Here is a 20852-nt window from a genome sequence, read left to right as displayed (position 1 = left end):
ATAGTCGCACACCGAGTCCCGGCCCTGTGTCACTCTGCTCAACTCCCTGGCCTTTTCCCTGTCAGTCGACACAGGATCGAAAGTCATCATGAGAGCAGTTTTGAAGTCTGTAAAAGAGGAGCAAAGCGGAGAGTCTCGAGCCCACTCAGCGGCGGCCCAAGCTTTGGCTCTCCCTGTCAGGTAGGAAATCATGAATGCAATTTTAGACTTGTCTGTGATGAATGCGTGCGGGAGCTGTTCAAAATGTATGGAACAATCAATAAGGAAAGCCCTGCATTGTCCTGGTTCCCCCGAGTATCGCTCCGGGGAAGCCAACTTGATTCCCATCCCGGCCACGCCCTGGGACGCGGCCGCAGCAGGAGCTGGGGGTTCCGGCGCCGCTGATGGTGGGGCTGTCTGCCGCAGGTGGTCCGTCAGCTCCCTCACCTGGGCCGAAAGCTGGCCAAGCTGACCCACCATCGCCGTCTGGAACTCCTCCTGACGAGAGATGCGGGCTTCCTGAGCCTGTAACGTGGCCGCCCACCGGCCAGCCTCTGCTGAGTCCATACTGGCCGAAGTGTACTGTCAGGCCCGAACTCAAAACAGGACTCAGGAGCAGAGAATGACAGTGAGCAGACTTTTATTGAGTCAAGACAACCTCTATGCAGAGCAAACAAAGGGGCTATGAAACCTGATCTATGAAAATACTCAACAACTCTAGAGAAAACAAAAAACACTCCAAAGGAGGAAAATATCTCAATCACGGATCTATAAAAATTATCAAACTCAAAATCACTCACAGAGAGGAAAATCAAAAGGCTACAAAACTTTAAACTAAAGTCTCTCCGAATGGAGAAAGAGCTAACAAAGAAACAGAAAGAACAGGACAGAAACAAAAAACTCTCCTAAAAGATGGAGGCTAGACTCACTACAACTATGAACTATATGAACTGAAAATCACTCCAAAGGGAGGCAAACCAAGAAAGCAAATTACTCAAAAGACTATAAATGCTAAACTAAACTACAGAAGTTACAACAAAAAATCACTCTGACGAGGAAACAAGACTTACAAATACAGACTGTGGCTGTGAGCTATGATGCAGGCTTTGGTGATCGGACATAAGACGAAACACTTCGGCACAGGACAAAGGGAGACGCAGACTATTTAAACACATGAGGGTAATGGGGAACAGGTGGACACAATCAGGAATCAGGGATGACGAACAGGTGACACAAGAGGAAGGGCAAGTGATCTGAAACGAGAGGAGAGTTAGACTTTCAAAATAAAACAGGAAATGACAAGACAATAACCCAAGACAGGACGACCTCACCGCAGTGTGACAGATCTCTAATTCAGTCCCAACAACTTTCAACATTCATTTAGTGATAATTTAAGGGATTTGTAATGTGTGATTAATGTTTAAATTAATTAATAATTATACATTTAGGATTTTTAAAGGATGGCTTAAAGGGAGACTGTGGTTGAATCTACAGGCAATGAAGCACACTCTTACTCAAGTCAACACATGAATACAGCAGCAACATTTGGTCTGGTGTTCCCAGTAGCTTGGTTTGGCTAATGTTAGCTGACATTAATGAGCTTAAACCATGAAGTGCAGTGTAACTAATATGGCTGGGTCAGGGTTCTGACTTTCTGATTTGTGCTTGTGCTCTTAACACTCGTTTATTAGTTTTTACTCTTCATTCTGGGAGGTCCCAGATAAACATCTCAGTGGTTTTTCATAAAAGTAAAACATCCTGCAATTGCTGTCTGTGGCCACCGTTCATATTTATAATATTGCAAAATATTACATTTTTTAAAGCAGCTCAATGCCATTTTAAAGTATAAATTAAGGGGGGGGCTTTCATGATTTTTAATTTAGAGTGATTTCATATTCTGTAAAAACCCCTTGAAAGTGTCAAGGGCTGAGGTCATGGCTGAACTCCAAGTGCAGAACACACACAATGAAGGTTTGAATAATAAAAGGATTTATTGTCACAAATTATGGATAATGATTGCTGGGAGATGTTGTGCGTAGATCCAGAAAGGAGCAGGCAGGTAAGTGGGGTGAGTCAGCAGCAGGTTCTTTGGGTGGTGGACTGGAGCTGGGCAGACCAGATCGTGAGACACAAGGAGAGCAGATTTAGTTATTTGGAGAAAGCAAGCAAGGCAAAACTCCAGAGCATAAAATGAAGCACTAGGAGCACAAAGTGGTCGAGACATCTTACCGGGCTCCTGAACACAACTATCTGGCAAAGACGGGTGAGGAGAACTGGGTTTTTATCCTGGAGTTGAGGTGTGTGGATTGGCTGCAGCTGTTGTGGCTGATTGGCACAGGGAGCAGGTGTAGGTGATGCTTGCAGGGAACCGCCCAGTCCAGACAGACAGACACAGACACACACATACACATACAGTACAGATACACATACACATACACACACAAAGACATAAGGAGAGGCTAACAAGACACAAAGGGACAGGGGACACACAAGGACAGGAAGGAAGAAAGAGGCTTCCTAACAAAACGGTGCATGTAATCTCTTAAAAACAACTTCAATTCATTAAATATCCTTTTAAAATCCCATTTAAAATACCCCCATTACATTATTTCAAATGGACAAACTAAAACTGACCAAAAAACATGAAAACCATCCTGGAATTTTCTCTTTAAATTATAGATTAAGGGGTGGTTTTCATGTTTTTTGGTCAATTTCAGTTTCCCATTTAAAATTATGTAATTTGTTAGGATTTTAAGGCATTTTAACTGCTTAAACCATGCATATAATCCATTACAATTAATTATCTCTTTAAGAACTACTTTAATTACACCATTATTTTAAGCTTAAAATATTAAGGGATTTGCTTTCATAGTAACTGTTTCATTACGTAGTTGCATCACTGAAATCGTGTTTTGTCAGGAAGGTCGAGCTGAGATGAAGATTAGGAAATCTGGGCACACACACACACACACACACACACACACACACACACACACACACACACACACGCACACCACACAGCTGATTTGACACACAAACACACAGCTGGCCAGATAAACCCAGATATGTGATCAGTGGGCTAGCGCTTGACGTCACAGGGGTGCGTTCGGGATTATTTAATGTTTTGCAAATGTGATGCAGCAGTTTAAAGGCTTGTGGTATTACATAACATCCCGTGTCAAGGGAATTGGGATGCAGCACTGTGACAAGGCTTGCTTTGATTGCATTTAAAAATTCAGAGTCATTGTGTGAGAGGACAAAGTCATGTTGCCAGCTTGTCAGTGTCTTGTAGGGAACTGGCTTATGTTAGTTTTCCATTCTTTGCTTCCTGATTTTATTTGCACAGATTCTATGTATTGCAGCGGGCTGTTGATAGATAAGATAATCTTTGTTTAACTATCTTCAACTCTCCACTGCAGCTAACAGTCACCTGTATCTACTCTTGTTTTATCTGTTGCTGAGTGACTCCAGTGACGTGCTGCTTTTCGCTGACCAGCTACGGTTCACTTTGTCATGCTCTTGTCTGCTTAATTGTTGCTGACCTCCTTTGTTTTTATCTCTGACTGACAGGTGTGAAAAGCGGCCTGGCTAGTGCTATAGTCACTGTTGTCGTCAAGGAAACCAAGTGTCCTGTCCCATTGCCATGGGGAAACAGAACAGCAAGCTGCGGCCAGAGATGCTGCAGGACCTCCGGGAGAACACTGAGTTCTCTGACCATGAGCTGCAGGAGTGGTACAAGGTGTGTAGACACACAGTGTGGACATTTTTCAGAGCTACCAAGTCATAGTAACTGTACTGCTGTACTTCAGGAGTGAGAAAAAGCTAATTACATTTTCTCACATACACCTGAAGTACTTTGAGTATTTCCATTTCATGCCACTTAACATTTTATATCACTACAATTCCGAGGGAAATTTGTCCTTTTTTGCTATTTCTTTAGCAGCTATACTTAATATGTTATTTTGCACATTAAAATTTGACAGAGCAGAACGAGGAAAATGAAGGCTGGCTGGTGGTCCAGTCAGACTGGTACCATTCCCATCTGCTTTCATGTCTCTAGACCAACTGAATGAAAGAGCACTTTTTCTGTTTTTGTCTACTCCCCCACCAAACCAACACCAACCCCTGCTTGTTTGGGTGAATCAATATCCAAACTATGTTAGTATTCCATATAAGATTAGAACAATGTCACTTTACCTACTTGCCTACTTTTTTCTACTTTTAGATTTTAGAATTCAGGACTCTACTTTCACTTCAACCTACATGAATTGATTTTTAGGTCCACTTAACAAGCTGTCAACACAACATTTACACACACTCACCTTATAAAATTGATGTGGTGAACCAGCCAGTAAATCCAGTATTTACTCTCCTTTTAGCTCAGTTTTTGTCTTCACCAATTTACAGTAATAGAGCTTGTTTGTTAGACAAGCTTCATAAGGAAAAGATGTCAATGATGTCGAACTTAGTAACAACTGGAAAATGTATCTGTAATGAAGTAAATACAAATTGTTCTTATCACAAGTTGTATTAAGTCACATAGTACATTTACATTTGAAATGATGTTTTAGAGTAATCATCATAACTACATCCAGTGCTCCTACACAAAAACAGAATTTCTTCTACTTTACAATCATGTTTCAACTGTAGCCTTGAATGTGACAGCATTTGTTTACGTCCAAGGCCGAGTACCACCGCCTCCCACTCTGTTAAGACTTAATGAAGTGCACATTGACCTGATCACATGACTTATCTCATCTTGTGTGCATGGATGTGTTTCTGTAATGGCTGTATGGCTTTATGCGTGGATTAGACCTATGGAACAGCTGTGTGAGCTGTTCTGAATAATAGCTGTGCATGTTAAACTGTCGCCTTCCTGACCTGTGACTTAAGCCTCGCTGACCCCGGGTCTCTTCACACTGATAGTGGTCATGATAGTGTTCACTCTCAGCAGATTAACAGCTCCCGGATGCTTGAGATGTCATATAAACTGCATGGTATACTCAACAGGATGTTGAGGTTCCTGAGAATTTATCCAGCTTGTCTGTGTTGGGGATTTATTGGTAATAAACCCAAGCCTCGCTAAAAGTCATGATGCTCTCACACAGAAAACGGCAAAGGCAATGAAAAAAAGTCTTATTGGGAACAGAACCATGTTGACTTTCCACCTTCACCTATGAGAATGTTTGATATGATGATCAAAAAGTAATTCCAGTCTTCAGATCAGGGCAATGACTTCACCTCCCTGCCTCTAGCTTAAAGGCCTTTGTAAAAAAAAAAATAATAATAATAAAAGAGCTTTATTTCTGCTGAACAAAGGCTGAGACTGACATGACTTTTACTTCCCTTTTCTTCTCAGGCACAATGCTGCTTTATCAAATGTGACTCCTTGCAAAGAAGATAGAACTGCTTTCAACTATCCAAGACTAAGCTCCATATCAAAAAGTACTTTCTCAGTGTGTTCAGAATGAAACATTACATGGATGAAACATTTACTGGTCAAAGTTTTTTGACCCAAATTTGAATTCTCATTGTTCCAACTGGCTTTGCAAAGGTTTTATTTGGGTCTGCTGGAAGTGCTGAAAGGGAGCATTACAGGATTTATTGTCTTACCTGATATCTTCTTTTCCTCAGGGTTTCTTGAAGGATTGCCCCAGTGGAACCCTGAATGTGGAGGAATTCAAGAAAATCTACGCCAATTTCTTCCCCTACGGTGATGCCTCCAAGTTCGCTGAGCACGTCTTCCGAACCTTTGACACCAACGGCGATGGAACGATAGACTTCCGGGAGTTCATCATCGCCTTGAGCGTGACGTCACGGGGCAAGTTGGAGCAAAAGCTGAAATGGGCCTTCAGCATGTATGACCTTGATGGAAACGGGTACATCAGCCGCGAGGAGATGCTGGAGATTGTACAGGTGAGCAAGGAGGAAACTGGGAAATGAAGTTTGGTTGGGGGCAAAGGATGAGTTGAGGTACTTTGTCTATGAAAAAGATATGGGTATTTTTCATTTCCCAGGTTTATGTCGAGTAGCTGTACATCCTCTGGCTTCAGGTGCTAAGAGTAAGGTTGTCACATGTGTGACTCATAAACAAGAGAGCAATATGGCATAAATAAAGTACACTGTACTGTAACTGTCGTCTCACACTGAAACAGTAGTGGAAACCCTTTTGGAATCTTTACAAGACATTTTTAAAGGACTACTTTACAATTTAGTATTGCACTTGTATTAAGTTTGTGAATTTACAAAAGTGCAGACTGTCTGCTAGCAAGGCTACTGACATGGTAGCAGCCCTGTGAGGTTAGACACAGCTGTGCATTGAGCTTAATACTAACATCACAACGACAGTGCTAGCATGCTGATGTTTACCATGCTAACCATCTTAATTTAGTCTAGTTTGTTGGCTTGCTAACATTTGCTAATTAGCGCTAACAAAAAGTACACCTGAAGCTGATGGGAATGTCATTGGCTTTGCAGGCATTTGGTCATAAGACATATTCTTGGACAAATTATGTGAATTGTCAGGGGACTTAATTTGGACCATGGTGGTTGACCGACCAATCACAAAGCTAGCATGTCATAAAATTGTCTAAATGGAACCAGCAGAGGAAGCAATACTTTTTTGTTCCTACTGTGTGTTAAGCACCAACAAAACTTGATCCCTACATTTCCCAAAATAATGTCATAAATCTCTTAGTCACTAAACTTAACTTTGCTTTTAACAAACACATATGGTGCTGTTGATAACATAATATGCTTATGACAAATTTGGACCCACCTCAAGCACACTCCTACAAACTTTCTTGGACCAAACAATCATGTAGAATGCAAACATTGACAGGGATAGACATGGAGAGTGCTGATCTCACCGTAAATGCTTACTAATGCTAATTAAGTTAATACATGTGTAAATATGTGCAAGGAGTCTCGAGCAGTGATATGCAAAGATTAGCAGGTCCACTTAATGTGCTGACTGCAATATTGGCAGCGGCAACAGTTTGCATGGAGACTGTTAAGTACAGTGCTACATTAGTGCTTTTTGTAATCCTGTCACTCCTGAAGAGAAGGAATTGAGAAACCCATATGTCGAGATATGAGGATCTCGCTGCTGTATGTTCTTTGTGTGTGTGTTTGCGATTTGTATGCACTACTAGGTTCTCACGGATTAGCGAGTTAAATTTAACCAGAGTTTATCCCTGAGTGTGCAGAATACTGGGATTATCCTGAGGCTCACTGAGGTTACGCACCTTTGGATGAGAGAGGAGGGGCCCATTGTGTCACTGAGAAAGAGTGAGAGAGAGAGATTGTCAAAGTTAGGTTTGTTTTATGTCCACCAAAATGTCACAACATTTTTCCTGCTTTGTACATGAAAATAAGTCTTGGGCTTAATCTAGCCTGTTCCTAAAGTTGACTGAAAATTTTATAGGGAGAAGAAAAGTTTGGTATAGTTATAATAATGAAAGCATTAATTGATCTGTAAAAAAAATGTGGAAAGAGCACATTTCCCCATGACTGGGTCAGAAAATTCTCTGGAATCATACGATATCACTGTTGTCAGTAATTTGTTCCTCTTTTAAAACTATGTTTTGAAATTACTATTGCAATTCTATTATGAAGGTGGTCTATTTTCAGTTGACGTATTTATTGTTTTTCATGTTTTTTTTGTGAGCAAGTTTATAATTTCACGTATGTATTTCAGGATTCATATTTTCAATTGTAAAATCCAATTTTTATTGTCTTGATAGATGTCAATTAATGGAATGCTTTACAACCATTTACGTGACCACTGTGGTCCTCCATAGATTAGCTCCCAACTATCCCCTTTAAATAATAAATTATCAAATATGTGCTCTGTTTGCAGATGACCTATTTTGGCCACATTTTTTAAATCAATGTTTTTTTTAATCCATTGATGCAATTTTGAAACAAGTCAATTTCTTCATGTCACATCACTGAGACATATTATAAGTCAAATGACATGAAAAGAATAAGAATATGAGAAGCAGCCTCATTTTCCCTTTTGGTATAACATATCTATATTTTTCAGCATACACTCAGCTATTCAAGCTTTTGGGAGGAATATATGATCTTTCGCTTTATAATTCAAGAGATAAAACTTTAGAGCTGATATGTCTTACCAAAAAGCACAGAGGGCTTATTTTATGCAAGCCGCCTTCCCCTCTGAGGGTGCTGCTTTGACACTCATCTACAGTCAGTTTTACACCCCATGCTCCCAATGGAGAACATTTAATGGGTGCATAAGATGATTGTATATCCGTGTCCAAGGCCAGCTGATACTCAGAGCTTCTCTGTGCTCACTTGCAGAGGTTAATTTAATGCTATCAGGGGACGGGAGGCGCTCGTGTATCAGTCAACAGATAAAGATATATCAGATCAATACAGTAAGCTCTGCTCGTAAGTCCCCCCCATGCTGATCTGTCACTTTGGTATGATGGTTTGTCTTGTTTTTTGTTTTGTTTTTTCACTACTGTTATCGATGCTAATTTATGCTCATGTTATCCATGTCAAATTCATTGTCCTTTCTATGCAACAGTATTTTCTCAAATGCAGTACAGCATATGACCTTGGCAGTTTTCTCATAAGAATATTTGTAATAGTATGTTTATGGTATTTAGTATTTTTATAATTTGTACATAATGTACAAAAACATAGTTGATTTTCTTTTCTATAGTCCTGTATACCTCTTTTATCTCCTGTATACTTTTTTATCTTGACCCTTCTGTGCCGCTGTTTTTGCTTTTCCTAATACTTGCTGGCTGTAAGAACTTAATTTCCCTAGTGTAGGATCAATAAAGTCTTATCTTATCTTATCTTGCAGCCAAACAAGCCCTGCGTGAGTATTTGGGGAAAAGCCGCCCAGAGAACAGCTCTTAGCATCGGGCGTAACAAATGTCAGTGAATCATGTGGACTTTAGAAATCGTGTTTATCAGCATCTTAAAAGCCACATTGACTTTATTTTTCAGTTCAGTTGTGTGTTAGCTGTCTCCTGCTGTCTCTTAATGGGTCCCTGCTGGCTTCATTTCACTTTCTGTTCTCCTGCCCCCACCCCTCCTAACACTGTCTTTCTCCTTCTTTGTCTTGTTCCATTTTTCAGGCCATCTACAAGATGGTGTCATCTGTGATGAAGATGCCAGAGGATGAGTCTACGCCGGAGAAGAGGACAGATAAGATCTTCAGACAAATGGACCTCAATAATGATGGTGAGAGGAGGAAATGGCAACATGGAGGGATGAATATGCTGTAGAGAGGGAGTGTGTGTGAGGAATGAAGGATGGATGTGACAGTTTATTGAAGATAATCTTTGAAACATGCTCATTTTACTGGAAATTGGGCGTTTTTGAGAGAATTTAGGAGGATGTTAGTATGTTAGGCAGTAAAATGCATAGTGCATTTATTCAACGTTGTTTTGACAGTGGAAGAGTGAGCAATGTGTGTGCATTTATATTAGTTATGTGTGTATGTGTTAGTTTCCATGCCGGACAAATATCCAAAATTTGTTGTGCGTTTGTATGTGTGTGTGTGTGTGTGTGTGTGTGTGTGTGTGTGTGTGTGTGTGTGTGTGTGTGTGTATTACTCAAGTTGTGGCGAGAAATCGGTTTACACATCATGCAGAGTCCTCTGACAAGTGAGAGCAGTGACTTGTAATAATACCCTCTCTGTTACTATTTGTCATGTTTGTTGTGTTCTTCATCAGCGGTTTATCAGTGTATATGTTATAGCAATTCATGACATATCTTTGTAAATGTAGGTCCTGAAAAGACACCATATTTTTCCCTCTGGGTCTCGAGCTGAAAAATGTTTGTGAAGCCATGTTTTAGACTGATAAATGGTCACATTAAAAGTGGTAAAATACTATTCTCAGCTGGGCACATAAAGATCTCTGCATCTTATATGAATTATATGCAACATATTTCTCTTCACAGATGAAGGCTGATCTTTTCATGATTAAAAAATGCCTCATGCCACGGAACTCATACTTAAAAGACAAGATCCAATAAGCTGTTCATCCCAAATGAATATTGTATTTTTCCTGTCAGTCTACTTTCTACAACTGAGATATATCCCCAGTGGTGGGCATGTTACTTTTAAAAAAACAATCAATTACTTATTACATATTACTCATTTAAAAAGTAATAACATCACTAAGTACTCGCTGTTTTGCATTAATTCACACAAGGCACCAACCCCTGGCTGCATATCTGAGCTCAGGAAACACACAATCTTCAGAGAGTTTTGAGTATATGGGAAAATTTCAGGATTTTACTTTTACCAGTGATTCTTCTCAGAACTCTACCAGTTGATTAAGCAAGAGCATAAGCATATAATATTCATGTGTTTGTTAATATGGAAGCCCAGATATTTACATGATATATAAAGTTCACCTTATGCGACCCAGTGCTGCGGATAGTAGTAGAATTTCTAAAATGAAGTATTTTAGTTTTCTCCTTCTTTACTCTCAGTTTTAATGCCATGTTGACTTAATTCAAACAGGGATTTTTGTAGTGTGCTTGCACCAAGTGTCATATTCCTTCAAAATAATGGTTCCTCATTTCCTGTGTCTCAATCCACCCTGCAGGCAAATTGTCACTGGAGGAGTTTATCAAAGGTGCCAAAAGCGACCCCTCCATCGTCCGGCTACTCCAGTGCGACCCCAGCTCGGCCTCCCAGTTCTGAACCCCCCAACCCTGCTACGACCCTTTTCTTCCTCACCCTCTCTGTTGCTATTGAAACAGTCACTCAAATCAATGCATGATGGTTCTCATTTCTCATATCATTTTTTTTTGTTGTTGTTGTTGTGTGCAAAGATGGAGAAGGAATTTTTAGGAGGCTGAGAGAAGTCATCTCTGTCATTTCACTTTCATTTTTATATTTGGGCAAAATGAAGGGACATATATAATGATCAGTCGACAGTGACGTCTGCTATTGCTCCCGAGTATCTCTCTCTCTCTGGAATCGGGTTTCCAGGGAGCTGGTGACAAAGCGTGGATGTTTTTTGCAGGGTGGGGATGGCTCAGCTTGTCCTCCAAACACACATGTATATCCTGTATATACTGTACGTCTATGTATATCATGAGATGAAGTACATTTGTCTTCATGTATGGTGCACACTTTCTGGCTTTGAAAGGCAGTATTATGTAGCGTAGCTTCCTGGTCTGATCTGAACGAGTCGTCGGGGTGGAGGTGGCTGGGGGTGGGGCGTTATTGGGATTTTACTGCTATATGATCTTTCACTGAGAAAAAGAAGGCCTGAGATCCCATTAGGTTTTTATCGAAATCTACTGGCATTTTGTTGATTTTTAAATTTTAAATGTGTGAGGTTTTTTTTGTTTCATTTGTACATATTGTTTTCCTCCTTAATGTTGTTTTATTTATTAATTTGTATTCTTATTATTATTATTGTGACATGATTTTAAAGATGACCATATTCCAGTTTACAGTGACAGAGAGAGAGAGAGAGAGAGAGAGAGAGAGAGAGAGAGAGAGAATGTGATTTAAGGTTGACCTCTTTGGGATTTGTGGATTTGTTAAAGTGCAACATTGTGAAACTATAGTGAAATAAGGGGATCCCATAATGCATTTGATCAATGACACCAGTAGCACATATCGTTTGAGCCGCCATGTGTTTATAAAGTACGGCTGTGCATTTGGTCTGAATGCGAGTGTGTGCATGTGTATATGCACTGTATGCTTGAGGCTAACTTTTACAGTATTATCATGTTGTGTTGTTTCTTAATTTGTAAGTATTTTAAACTTCTTTAACAACGAGCAGTAAACTTAAGATAGTCGTAACCTGTCACTATACTGCATGATCCTATGAACCAGAAGACGACAAAATCCACACAACCAGTCAATGAACAGCGGTATGTTTTTGTAGCTCTGTAGCCTCCTCAGCACTGTACCAGGCAGAAATTATTAAATATTTGTCTTGCTTCGGGACAACCCCCCCTCCCCCTCTCTCTTTTCCTCTGACAGACAGAGAACTCACTAAGGGCTCGTTCATCACTCTCCAGCTGAATGCTTTTATAACCTCCTGGATTAGTCTGCTTACAGAGCAGTTGGATGATGGGACATGTATCAGGAGGGGAGAGCAAGTGCAGATACTTGCTCTGATGAGAGTTTTCAGGGTTTCCAGACAGACAGCATGTAGAAATCTGACAGAGATCAGTGGCTGTGTTCACATTAGCACTGATAGTAATCCTTAAAATTTAGGGAACCTATTCGAACATATTTGATTAATATTTGGAGCAATAAAAGTGAAACGAAATACAAGACTTTAAACTGTATGTTGGGTTTTGAAACATAGGCTCGACTGCGTCACAATAAAAGCCTCCATCTGATATAGTGTGCATATGTAAACAGAGCCACTGGTTGCAGCAATACCAGCACGACTCCCAAGTACTGAACATTTAAGGCCCCCATTGTCAGAACACTATTGCCATCTTCTGTTTTGGAGGTTAAACACAACATAAAGTGTGTTGGTGAAGAAGCTAAGTGTTGGGCAGGCAGGAAAGAATAAGTAAAACTGCACAGTGCAGATACTCATAGACCCATTTTACCACTGAAGTCACAGTTGAAATACTTTTCTATACATGATGCACAAAGAGGTCAAAGCCGTTTAATGAAGACCATCGAAAAGCATTGAAGGACAATTATTATTAAGAAGTATTTGTTATATTGGCATTTCTTTACTTTTACAGGCTGATCTCATATAAATATAAGTGTTTTCATTATTTAGAAATGGTGGAATGTAAAGTCAATTAATGGATTTAAGTATAATATTGAGGTATTTTACTGCAGTATTTTCATGTTTGTATTTCTAATCCATTACATTTCAGCAGAAAATATAAGAATTTTTACTGCATCACGTGTATCTGACAACTGTAGTTATTATATGCTTTTCAGATCAAGTTTATAAAATATAATGTATTCTTCTAAACTTCCCAAAATGATATAAAACAGTTAGCTCCAACCTTACCAACTACACCTTTAAATGCTGCTTGCATGTCAATGCATCAATAATAGTGATGCAATAATATAATAATATACACACTGGCATGGGTCATTCTGCATAATGAGCAATTTTACTTTTGGTACTTTAAGTAGATTTTGTAGATAATCCCGATCCACTGTAGCGATCCCCAATCAGGAGCAGCCGAAAGAAAGAAAAAAAAAAAAACTTAAAAAAGTAGATTTTGTTGCCAATAGTTCTGGATTTTTATGTAAGTAAACCGTTTGAATGCAGCACTTTAAAAGGGGGCAAGTATTGAGCAGTTAGTCCTTAATTTCATTCTCGTGATGTTAGGAAATCCTTTCAAAATGGCACATTGAAATCCAGGCTAAGGCAGTTATTTCAGGTGGGCTAGCAGCTCCATAAAGCAGGTGTGGACAGGCTTCACTGTACCCTAAACCCTTGCACAGTTTCATGGATGATTTCTCAATCTGCCACAGGAAATAACTTCCACCAGTCTGAGAAGAAGCTCAATCATACTACACTTACCTGGCAAACACCTGATGTTTAAAAATAGCCAACATCATCCCAATATGTATGTTGCCCAACACTGAATCATTGTGCACAATGGTGGCAAAGTGAACTACCAATGAGAGTCTGAGAGCTGTGTTGGTGCAGCTGCATCCACATGTCATTAGGACTGACCTGAGGTTACCTTTTACCAAACATTTGCACAGGAGCCAACCCAGCCACACCTGTGCTTTGGGGATCCTATAGTGTCACTGCCTTCTGCTGGTAGGATAAGGAACAACAGTTGCTACCCCCGGTCTACTACAGTTTAACCCTTTTCTATTCTCACTGCCTCTGATGAACTGGTACCTTGTGTTCGATAAATACGACCCCTTCTTTCTTACTTCCTTCCTTACCTCCCTTTCTTTCCTTCCTACTTTTCTGTTGCATGAAAACCTCACATGAGGATGTCATGTTTGTTCTGTTGGACCTGAAAGCGAAATATACCTATGTGTTTCAAAGCTGTACGTGTCGACCGTTTCTTCATTTCTGGTAATTTGGGAGTGCACGAATGAGCCAAGCATTTCACCACGGACGAGGTGAGCGTCCCATCTGACAGCTGAACGTCACTCATACACTTTAAAGTGTCGCAGCCTGTCAAGGTACATTGCAGGTCCTAATTTACAGACAGCTGGCAGAATGTGGGTGAAATGTGTTTGTGCTAACTTGTCAGGATGTCTACATGTGTGTCTGAGTGTAACCAGTCATACCTGTCAGGCCACTCGCTGCTGACATTACCATATATTGCACTGTATTTGGTGCAGAGTTCAAATACAAAACACACGAAATAGCTGCCAAACTGTGAATAAAAACTTTATTTACTTAAGCAATAAATACAAAAACTAGCAATACTGGTTTCTCTTGACCTATCTTCAAAATAATGGGCACATGCTTGACTGTCAACAGCTCCAACAGGCAACACACACACACACACCAGAGGTTCACTCCTCTGCAAAAACAGGCAAAAGGCACACCCACACACACTCCATACACTATTACTATACTTGTGAGAACCCTTATTTATCTCTATGACACCTGCCTCTATTGTAAGCTATTTGAAAGCTCAGTCATTAAAAGAATAATTTGGCATTTTAGGAAATACGCTTTTTCATTTTCTTGCCGAGAGTTAGACAAGAAGATCGACACCAATCTCATGTCTGTGTACTAAATGTGACGCGAGAGCCAGGAGATGGTTAGCTTAGCCTAGCATAAAGTTGGAAAGCAAAAAAAATAAATAAATACATTAAAAAACAAACAAACAAACAAACAAAACAAAAAAACAAAAATAAAGGCATAAAAAATGAGAAATTGTGGTTTTCCGGAAGGTTTTGTGCTATAACCGTTTCTTGGTGACAAGCAGTGACTTCCTGGACTCTGGTTGTCGTGGTGAGAAATCGTATTTTGGCAACTCTGCACAAAAACAGAATTGTAAAAAAAATGACCCAGCCAAGAAACAGTCAGTGCAACCACAACATTTTTCTACTTCACTTTTTCTATGGATTAAATAAACAAAATGTAACATGTTAGCTAGGCAGCTTGCGAGTTGTTGCTAAGTGTATTTTCTTCCACTGGCGAGAGCTAGCTGGATGTTTCAAGTCTTTATGCTAACTTTAGCGAACCCTGTCTGAACTCCAGCACCATCCTGCACACACACAGGCATGACAGTGAGACCAATCTTCTCATCTAACGCTCACAAAGAAAGTGCATTTCCCAAAATATCAAACTATTCTCTAACTCTGAACTAAATCCTCGTACAAGCAAGAATGTCCTCGCGAGAATTTCCCTCATCTGTCTTCCTGATATGAATAATTTGGTGGTTATGTCAGCAACACACACGCTGACATAACCAGGATCCTGCACGCTGAGCTCAGATCCACTGCACTGCTAAATAAAACATCTCCAGCTCCAGGTTCACAGTTTTGATGTGATGAGTATGTTTGAATCCACGTATTGTAGCTAGAACTACAGCATCTACATTCACAGCACCTAAAGAACTCTGACATGTAAAAAATGGCTAAATCCAGAAGCTGGACCTTTCCAGCGCACCCCTCTCCAGCAATTGGTGTCGCTCCGGTGCCCTTTGCTGGCTGCCATTCCTCATTTCTTGCCTTTGTCCGTCTGACCTTTCTCTGTACGGCTGGCGAAGAGGCTGCCTCTCTGAGGGAGGAAGACTCCGATGCTGAGGTGGGAGACGCTGCGGCGTGGGAAGAGGTCGGCGCGGCTGTCTTGGAGGTTCAGTATTCCATCTTGGAGGTTGGCGGGAGCTTCCTGGAGGTTCAGTGTAGCGTGTTGGAGGTTCATTGTAGCTTTGTCGAGGTTCGGTACGGTGAGAGGGAGCAGCTTCCTCCATCGGCCTCACCACATTGATCTACACAACACAGAGAAATTATTTTATGACAGTGCTGTAATCCAATCTTAAAATACTGAAATACTGAAATACTCACAGCTCTGCCATAGTCTCTGGTTCTCTTCCGGTTAGGGCAGCAAGGCAGACCGAGGAATGACACGCAGACAGCAGAGCACTGGGCACAGAACACCATCTGGATGACACAAGTCACGATCAGAGGCACCCAAAGGATCAGAGTGGTACTCTGAGGAGGGATGGAAGAGCGGAGTTAGTGGCAACCACCAGCTGGACCATAGAGAACACAATCTGAGGCAAGAGCAGCTTCACAGAATCAGGGCTACAGTGTGGATAATGATGTGACACAGAACCTTAGATTTGTCAGATGGCTGCAAAAATACAGTACAGCAGCGGATCTGGGAATTTCAGTGATGTGAATAAAATATGCACCGCAAAATGTATCAAAGTAGAAGAGTACAGGGGGATTACAAAGAGAAAGAAAAGAGCTGCCTTTTGTTGGTGCGCCACAAAGAGAATGAGCGTTGAAGTTTGGAGCTTTCTTTGGAATTCATGATGAAATGTGCAGGAAGTACAAAAAAAGAAACCTTGCATAACCGTCATTACTGCCCCTAAGCAGCTATGAGTATCTGAGCCAGAAGTCCAAAACACTCTTTCAGGTGATGTAATGCACCCTCAGGCAGCCATATTGGAGGTCCCTAGCTAACTCTGAGTGAGCAGCATTCTATACAATATTATACTGTCATTCATTATCTGTTTACACAGCAGCCCACAGAGCACTTAAAGTTATCAACGAGTATATTACAGTGCATTGTAAACCATTTATTAAATGTTTTTATGCTGCTAGATTTGTGGATGTGAAAATAAAGCGCTACCTACTCATCTTTGTATTTGACTGGCTAGACAACCATCAGCTCCCAGTGTTTGCCACTTTCTATCCCAGTGAATGACAGAACATACTGTAAACAGGGCGAGCGCATGACAGCAGCCTCCAATTCAATAATGAGACAAGGCAGCCCTTCCCACCGCCGCTCTGTGCCACAAAGTGAATGAATGAATGTAAACACAATTGCACAACTGGTTGTAAATCTGTCTAATGCTGGGTTTGTGCTATTAATGGGTGAAATGTGACACTGAGCTATAATTCACAGCCCACGCTGGATGCATATACAGCGTGTCAAGTATAAATCCATCTTAAGACAAAGGTCCCTTAACCGACAATTTACAGACTACGAGCCGTGCTAAAATGCCAAAGTCGTGCTGATGTGTGGCTGCAGCTGCGAGGCAGCGCAGGTCTGACAGCCCATCTGCAGCACACTGTAACAGGACAGAGCCTGAAGAGGACAGACAGGGTCAGGTCAGCATTTCTGCCACCAGCCCTGTGGCTGCACAGTGTGACTGACTGTGTGACAGAAAAGACAGACACTCAGCCTCACACTCCCTGCCTCTCCCACAGCCTATGCGCGCGCGCACACACACACACACACACACACACACACACACACACACACACACACACACACACACACACACACACAAAGAGGCATGGCCACTATGACGTGCAGACACATTGTTATGTTTATGCCACTGAGAATAGTCAGCTGATCAAAGAGCCAGCTGCTGCAGAAAAAAAAAAAAAAAAAAAAAAAAAAAAATCACAGTTCATGCCTTGATCTCAACATCTGCCGTACACACTAATACACTCACATAGATGCGCGTGGGGTCAAAAGGACACTCGTTGGTGATGCTGGAGTAGCCAATGGCATCAGGGAAGCGGCAGTGAGTCAGGAGGCTCCGCCCGCCGTGAATGATGGCCCTCACCACAGACACGAACAGTCCGATGGCTGAAGCTGCCGCCATGAGAGCTGCAGCCAGACCCACGGTGAAGAGTGCCCACGTCTGAGGAAGAAACAGAGGGAACGATAAGAAAAACCATCAGGAATCAAAAGCTTGATACCTGATGAGGTAAAGCTGTCCTGCTCCCAGCTGGAAAAAACAAGTATTAGAGTAATTTCAGCAGATTTGAGGTGGCGTTTACAACATGAGCTATGGAAATATGCAAAATATGATCAACTGAATGAAAATGGATAGAAGTTCGCTGTCAGTTCAACACAGTCCAGTGACGGATTAAAGGAGCACTTCACCAGTTTCACACATGACATTCAGTTTACCTGTCGTGAGGAAGACCTCTCAGTGAGCCTGTGAAACGGTTTTGTGTCCGCTGTGGCTCTGGAACAAACTTTATCAAGTCTGAAAAATAACCCCGGTGATGTCACAAGGGTTCTCTTTTTGTTTGGGCTTGAGAATGAACATTTTTAAAGAAAAGCCTGTGTTACTTTGAAAGGTCTGGGCCAGGCTAGGAGATTTCTTTATCATATACAACATACAAAGTGAATATCTTTGGGTTTAGAACACACTGCATCTGTACATAGACCATAACACATGCATTATTTACTATTTACTAAAAGTTACAGTGTCCAGCTGTTCTAGGAAATTACTGAGCCTTCTTTTTTAATGAAACTATATGTTTGTGGCACCTCTTCAAAGATTTATATCTCCAGTAGGAACAAACGGGCTTGAGGCTGGGTGCCACAGACAGGCTAGGCATATGTATCAGTGTTGACAGATAGTCTAACTCCTTGTTGGTTTTGGTCCTTTAATGGGATTTGTTGATAATAAGTCAAACATAGAAAACACTCCTAGCCTTATCCTACCAGTCAGAAGCATTAGAAACTAAAGCGATCAGCTATGATCAATAATAAATCATGTTCTGAGCAGAACAGAAGTGAACCCATCCTTTAATACATTTACAGAAGGTGAGTGAAAATCACTTTGTGAGCGAGTTCAAGTGAAACTTGATAAGAACAAAAGAAAACTGTTGCAATTTGTCTGGGAGATACAGCCAGTGTATGTAATAAAGGGACTGTGTTAATATGAAAAAGGGAGCGTTGAGATTACATGTTATTCATGCTATGAGATGTCTGAATGACTGCAAAAGATAACAAGACAGATGAGGAGTGACACTGCTGCTCGTCAGTGCTGCCTTGCCCAGTTCACGGCTCCTGTGGCTAACAAAGGAAACGGGGAGTGGTTTATCGCGGCAGGTTTGCCTGGCCTTACTCACTCGATCCAGCCCGACAGCTGACTGAATAAACACAGGAGAAGCCGTGCTGCACGACCAGTGAGGGAGGGAGCAATTCCAGCTCTGCAGGGCTGCATTCAGACACCTGCGGCAACACGCAGGAGCTCAAAGGGGGTTTAAATGTCAGAATAAGAATAAAGGTGTGAGAAAGCTGAGAAATGAAGAGAAAGCAAGTGTACACACAGTGATCAAAATGAGCTGAGCGCCTTTAAAACAATGAAGAGGAGAAGAGAGAAAACGTCAGGGGGAAGGACTGACAGCAGCACCGTCACAACACACATTTATTAGCACGTCTTGAGAACGTTCAAATAAAAAGGAAGAGTTTATCGGAGAGATAAATGGTACTGACCAGGCATCGACTCCTCTTGTTTTTAGACAGGACAATAGCCAGAATGCCAACGACAACTCCCTGCAGAGACAAGACAGAAGAGGGTTGTAGAATATTGATATCTGCAACCACGATGACCATGATTATACAGGGAAAAGGATGGCAGATGACCACAGTGTGAAAAATGATATATTTCTCATCTGGTCTCAGCGCAGTGACAGGGAGAAAAGGTCAAAAGATGGTTCCTCTCAGAGTCCCAGCAGTGCTATCACCACAAGCATTTCAGGTATGAGTTTAAGTATCTTTGTGTTTTTTTTAAAGTTGTTTTCACATGGCCTAAAGAAAAAAAACATCACAGAATGGCCATTTAACTCGACACCTAATTCATATTAGAGACAGGAATTCGAATTAAAACAATGTGATGCTGAACTCCATAATATTGCCATATATGCCATCAAAACCCCCTCTGATGTAGGATCAGTATGATTATTCACCACAAGGCCCGACGTGAGCGCAACCACGTTGGAGATGGCGTACTCCAGGGCCCGGGCCTGCTTGTGGAGGTTAATGTGCCGGAGCACCACGCCGTGCACCAGCGCTCCCAACAGGAAGTTGACGTGGCCAACGAGGACCATGCTTAGACCCATCTTCATCAGTGTCTTGGGCTCTTCCAGGCTGGCACAACACATTCCTGAGGAGAAGAGGGAGGAAGAGCAAAATCTAAAGAATCACAATCCATAACAGAGAGTTGCAGCAGAGTTGTATTTATATACCACCCGTGTTGTTCACGCTGTATTGATCAGACACACAAGAGCCAGGTCAAGTCCACAGCAGAGATGTGCCTTGTATTAATGATTAGCTGTTAAACACATAGCTGCAGAACAAAAACAACAATCAAACTAGGTTTGACATTAACTGGAATAAAGTCAACGCTGGAGAGAAGAGAATATGCTAAATCAACTAAAATATGAAAGCAACAAATATTCAAGCAGCTCTGCTGGAATTAGACTTTTATTTTTAATGGAGCCGGTTAGTTGAGTTACAGTTCTCTGTGTATGTCTGTTAACCTGCTCTCATCTCCTCAAGACAAGTTCACAGCTGAATATTTGGGGAATTCTCACTCACACATTCCTGCATTCACTTACACAAAACACACGCAGAGAGCACACACACTCTAACACTTCAATGTGCAACTTTATTTCTTTTTTTATTTAAAATTATTTAAATCAAAGTAAAATATCACGACCAATACTCGTTACTCAACACCATCACTTTGATAAAGGCGTTGTCGAAACTCATTTCCACTAATCCAGAGTTCATCACCTGCACGCCCAAACAATCACTCGGAAAGCTCCACACATACACATGTTTGCAGTGTTCATACATTTCCACGAACCTCTCAGGTGTGTTTCTTACCTGTACCACGCATCTCTCTTAGGTCACCATTCGTTTAAAGCGTTGACCTTATCAGCGTGTCTCTTCTTCCCTCCAAACTCAGCA

General features: G+C 41.2%; 2 protein-coding genes across 2 annotated transcripts in view; one reads left to right on the top strand and one right to left on the bottom strand.

Moving 5' to 3' along the window:
* LOC139345545 (hippocalcin-like protein 1) overlaps positions 1–13981 on the top strand; it is a 44524-nt gene extending 30543 nt beyond the window's left edge. Inside the window, exons 2-5 of the mRNA XM_070984189.1 lie at positions 3550–3718; positions 5614–5895; positions 9096–9201; positions 10578–13981. Of these exons, the coding sequence (XP_070840290.1) occupies positions 3623–3718; positions 5614–5895; positions 9096–9201; positions 10578–10675 (582 nt within the window). The 5' untranslated portion in view covers positions 3550–3622 and the 3' untranslated portion in view covers positions 10676–13981. The remainder of the gene's footprint in view (positions 1–3549; positions 3719–5613; positions 5896–9095; positions 9202–10577) is intronic.
* Positions 13982–14321: 340 nt separating this feature from the next.
* On the bottom strand, positions 14322–20834 carry LOC139345544 (transmembrane protein 54-like). Its single transcript, XM_070984188.1, has 6 exons — positions 20769–20834; positions 19847–20043; positions 19374–19433; positions 17590–17781; positions 15965–16111; positions 14322–15888 (listed from the first exon to the last, which is right to left on the bottom strand). The coding sequence occupies exons 1-6, from the start codon at positions 20779–20781 to the stop codon at positions 15535–15537; spliced, it is 963 nt and encodes a 320-aa protein (XP_070840289.1). The 5' UTR covers positions 20782–20834; the 3' UTR covers positions 14322–15534.
* Between the last annotated feature and the right edge of the window lie 18 nt (positions 20835–20852).

The sequence above is a fragment of the Chaetodon trifascialis genome, chromosome 17 (genome assembly GCF_039877785.1).
Source record: "Chaetodon trifascialis isolate fChaTrf1 chromosome 17, fChaTrf1.hap1, whole genome shotgun sequence".
NCBI classification, from domain to species: Eukaryota; Metazoa; Chordata; class Actinopteri; order Chaetodontiformes; family Chaetodontidae; genus Chaetodon; species Chaetodon trifascialis.
The sequence above is the reverse complement of the archived record's forward strand: the minus strand, read 5'-3'. Positions and strand labels throughout refer to the sequence as shown.

Excerpts from the sequence above, each read along its gene's own strand:
- LOC139345544 (XM_070984188.1), bottom strand. Across the intron at positions 19,434-19,846 it reads CGCTCACGTCGGGCCTTGTG|GGAGTTGTCGTTGGCATTCT; the intron begins GTGAATAATCAT and ends TTGTCTCTGCAG. Across the intron at positions 17,782-19,373 it reads ACAAGAGGAGTCGATGCCTG|ACGTGGGCACTCTTCACCGT; the intron begins GTCAGTACCATT and ends TTTCTTCCTCAG.